Consider the following 4356-nt stretch of genomic DNA (forward strand, 5'->3'; position numbering starts at 1 on the left):
TATGTACCCACACTACACAGAGATCTACTGTCCGTCATATCATCGACGAGCTTCACATGAAGATTTTTAATGAGACATATTCCACACTCGACATCCGTCCCTTTCCTTTCATCCCCTCTTCTCTCGAATTTTCCTCTTCTTCCTCCAACCCGAGAGAGAAGCTCTCACCATCAATCAGCCGTGGGCTCCTGTGGACTGAGAGGGTGTCACGCTGGGCTCTGTGTGTTTCCAGATAGGACCACTGTGCCCTCAGGTTACCTCTGCACTTCCAGTTTGACACCCCTGGTATTTACTGGCTCTGGAGAAAATTGAAAATTACAGCGGAGTTTAAAGCGAACGCACAGGAGTCAAAGTTTCAAGTTTTATTTTTAAATCGGAGTGTTTTCTACCAGGGGTTCTGAGGGAAAAGGCTTGTTTCTGTCAATCAGTAATCACAGTCCTCCGCAGCCAGGCGAGAATAAAATGTTACATGGAGATCGGTCATCGGTTTCCACGGAGCGGCTGTCATACCCATAATGCTTCGTCTGGACAAAACAAGAGTCGGAGCAGAATTGGATTTGCTGTCGCTCCCTCGAGAACAGTCTTGTGAGTTAAGACAACTAGATTGTGAGATTAAAATAGTTTTCAGACGGGAGCTCTGGAACATGGAGGTTGTATAGAATACAGAAGGAGATGCTCTGGGGTCACACACATTCAGGTTCGTCTTTGTCACTAACTGTTCATCAATGTGTCTACTCACCTGAGGTTACATCTTAAGACGTTATCCTGTCGTCTCCTCGTCACTGATCTGATGTTCTCTTCTGTCACAATTATTTTTTTCTTCTTTCAGCTTGAACATGTACATAATAAAAACAAAAGCGAGTCGAATCCCATCTAATAGTTTTATGGGGTTTATTGTAGTCATTTTCTTCTTTGTTTTACTTTAAGAAGTTTTGGGTTTATATTGTTTTTTGTCTACATGACAGAAGAACACGCAACCATGTTTAAAATAATACAGAGAAAATAAAGTGAAGAATAGATCAATTTTGTCATATGAATGGAAACACTTTTACAGACAGAATAATTTTGGCTTCATCACGTCAAACAGACAAATGTTCATATTTACTGGATTATTTCACATGTGAACAGACTTTAGGTCATTAATCATGAATCATGTCTCATGTGTGATTTTTATAAAGTTTGTTGAATGTGAACAATGATCAGCTGTTATTGATAAATAACTGTTTTATGTTGATCTTCATCACTTTGCTCGACTTCATGGATCCACAAAAATTTAAATGACAGAAAACATTTCCCATGAAAGTAAAAAACAAACCAAAGATAAAGATCAGAAAATAATAAAATATTTTTACCCATGTGGAAAAGTCGACAGGAGAAACTAAAATGAGTGAGAAGTAATAAACAAAGCTTTAGATAACAAGTTTAACATTTAAATTCAGCAGATTTCTCTTAAAGAAATAAACATGATGAATAAAATCTTTATCTCGAACTGCTCTGATCCAGCGTCACAGAGACATTCACAGGTAACAGCTTCAAAGGTTCTCTAGTGTTAAAGTATGGAAACATCTTCTGAGTGAAAGTGTGTGTGAAGGTGTGAATGTGTTTGTTAGCATCAAGATCAGTGAACGACAGTTCTCCTCTGTTACAGTCCAGTTTCACTCTGATCCTCTGGATCTTCTGCACAGAGAGAACATATGATCCTGATGGTGACCATGCTGAGTATTCACCTTCATTGAACTCTATTTCCCATAATCCAGACTGTGTGCTTTCCTTCCTCTGGACCGACTCAGCTGACACACCAAGTGTCCAGTAAGTACCGTCTCCAACCAGGACGTCCCAGCTGTGAGTCCCTGAGTTAAAACCCTCAGATCCCAGGACAGAGAAGTAATGATCGAACCTCTCTGGATTGTCAGGAAGCTTCTGTTTCTCTCCTTGTCTCAAACTGGTCAGATCTTCAGACAGAATAAGTTCTGGATGAGCAGAGTTAGGGTCCGGAACCACAGGACTGTAGGAGACCAGGTCCTTCATCGTGTTCCAGATGTTGAAGCTCAGGTTGCCCAGATGTTTGGCCTCGTCTATCAGAGCTCCTGAGGCCAGCCATGGATCACGCTGCAGGGGGGTCTGCTGGACTCGTTCCACTGTAGCCTTGTAGTTGAGCAGGAACGAGACGTCCTCAGCTCTCAGCTCCTTCTCTGTGGTTCTGATTGTGTCTGAAAGACCCTTTATATCTCTGCTCAGATCCTCAATCTTCTTCTTCATCATCCGACTCTTCTGCTCCTCTTCCTCCCTCAGTGCAGCAATCCTAGCCTCCTCTTCCTCCTGTAGAAACCGATGAAGCTTTTCAAACTGCTCCTTGATCTGCCTCTCTGTGCGTCGAGCCTGGACCTTAATGTGTTTTGCTGTTTCTTCAAACATTACTTTAACACGTTCTAAACACTGTAACTTCTTCTTCAGGGGCTCCAGAGGTTCCTGAAGCTGCTTCTTGTGTTGTTGTGCAGCTTCATCGATGGGGCTGAATCTGTGCTCGGTGTGTTTTTCTGAATCTCTGCAGACGAGACACACTGGCTGCTGATGGTCCAGACAGAAGAGTCTGAGTTTCTTTGAGTGCAGACTGCAGAGAGCAGGTGAAGAGCTCGTATCTCTCTTCTGTATGAAGGTCTCACACAGGTTCTTCAACACCAGGTTACCAGGTGGTTTTGACCTTGAAGATCTTCTCTTACAAAGTGGACACTCTTTTACTACTTTGTCTTTCCACCAGCTCTTCAAACAGGCTTTACAGAAGCTGTGGCTACATGACAGAACAACAGGATCTCTGAAGACATTATGGCAGACGGAACAGCAGTAATCCTCTTCTGATCTGGATGCCATTGAGTCTCCAGGTGAAGCTGAAAACAGACAGTCAGTCAGTCACAGCTCCACAAACTTCACTGAGGTTCACTTCCTCTCTGAGTCGAGGTGTTTGTTAACACCTTGTGGACGAATGTCGCGAATTTGCCTCAAACCCAATTCCGGCTTGTATGCCGCCGAGGTGACAATTGTGCCTGATGGTGCAAATACTACATATACCAAGGTAGGTATTGGAAGCACTCTGCCGCCATCTAGTGGTCGCTGTGGAAAATACATACTAGCGCCTTGGGACTGTGCAGCAAAGGTATTTTGAGGTATTAAGCTGTATTTGAAATACTGTGATGATGGAACAGCAATGAGGTACAGAAACATATGTTTTTATTCAATTACCTCATACCTTAACTTTATATCTACTGTGAATGCAATATTGAAATTAACTATCTCCACTTAATTTAGCATCTGTATGACAGCCAAAAATACACATAATATTTTTTTATATAATTGGAAATGAATTCAGGCAGTCAGGGGTTAAACTCACGGTCAGTGTGTGGAGCGTCGGCAGGTTGTAGTTTGACTCTTCTCTCCTGTAGCTGGACTTACTCAGGACGTTTGGTCCAGTTGGGTTTAGTTTGGTTTGGAAGGTGAATGTGATCGTCTGGTTTTCAGCCTGAGTCTCTTCAGGGAGGAACAGATGCTTCCTGGTTTCTCTGGTTTCAGGACACGATTGTATAAAGTTAATCAAGCCTTGGATTTGATAACTGGTGTCGCGGCAATTTCTACAATCCCACTACCAACGAGGAAACAAGAAACAAATTTCTCTTACAGTATTGTCACCTTCCTTTAATGCTCGATCATGGTGCATACGAAAGAGTTTAGTTTGTAATATGCACACCGATAGGAAGCAGTCCTTTGTCTTTATACATTTGGCTAGCCCCTCCCACTCTGTCGGGGGGGTTTGTTTAAACAGTCAAAGGTTGAGATCTTCTGAATCACATGATTACAACAACGCCTAGTTAAAGCTACCAGGCCAATATGCATTCAGTAGTAAAGGACAGCATGATCCAAGTTACATTGTAATAGATTAAAAACATGATCAATCAAAGTGGAAATAAACTGTGATAATTACCTTACACTGGTCAAAAGTCATTTGGCAGCAACAAGCTCACACCGACAAGAGACTTGGTTGTGAAATAGCTGCTTGGATATGAATGTGATCTGATCACTGTTCAATGTTCAGAGGTCGTAATGCTAGAGAGTGAATGAAAGTTAAATATTAACAGGAAGTGCGGGGGGGGGGGGTCTGTGACGTGACTGCAGAGCTGAAGTCACATTAAAGAGACAGAAACAAAGTGCAAACAAGTGGAAACAATGTTAGAAAATTAAAAGAGGGTTTTATAAATTCAAACATTATGTTATAATGCGTGAATCTCTGACCCTCAGCACTTTGGCTGCGATGGTTTGAATACTTCAAACTCTTTGTTGTATATTGTGTAGTACTTGTTTATAGAG

The 4356-nt window shown here is 42.0% G+C and overlaps 1 protein-coding gene across 3 annotated transcripts; it reads right to left on the reverse strand.

The window, feature by feature from the left end:
- Positions 1-874: 874 nt before the first annotated feature.
- LOC133952127 (E3 ubiquitin-protein ligase TRIM35-like) lies at positions 875-4089 on the reverse strand. 3 transcript variants are annotated; one of them, XM_062386421.1, is made up of 3 exons: positions 3974-4089; positions 3386-3554; positions 875-2885 (listed from the first exon to the last, which is right to left on the reverse strand). In XM_062386421.1, exon 3 carries the CDS (start codon positions 2866-2868, stop codon positions 1480-1482), a length of 1389 nt encoding a protein of 462 aa, XP_062242405.1. In that variant the 5' UTR covers positions 2869-2885; positions 3386-3554; positions 3974-4089; the 3' UTR covers positions 875-1479. The 3 variants fall into 3 exon arrangements, with proteins under 3 accessions (XP_062242405.1, XP_062242404.1, XP_062242406.1); XM_062386420.1 differs by having other exon boundaries at positions 3386-3634; positions 3974-4080; XM_062386422.1 differs by lacking the exon at positions 3974-4089 and adding an exon at positions 3671-3934.
- Between the last annotated feature and the right edge of the window lie 267 nt (positions 4090-4356).

This window comes from Platichthys flesus, chromosome 4 (genome assembly GCF_949316205.1).
Source record: "Platichthys flesus chromosome 4, fPlaFle2.1, whole genome shotgun sequence".
Taxonomy (NCBI): Eukaryota; Metazoa; Chordata; class Actinopteri; order Pleuronectiformes; family Pleuronectidae; genus Platichthys; species Platichthys flesus.

Excerpts from the sequence above, each read along its gene's own strand:
- LOC133952127 (XM_062386421.1), bottom strand. The coding sequence starts at position 2,868 with ATGGCATCCAGATCAGAAGAGGATTACTGCTGTTCCGTCTGCCATAAT.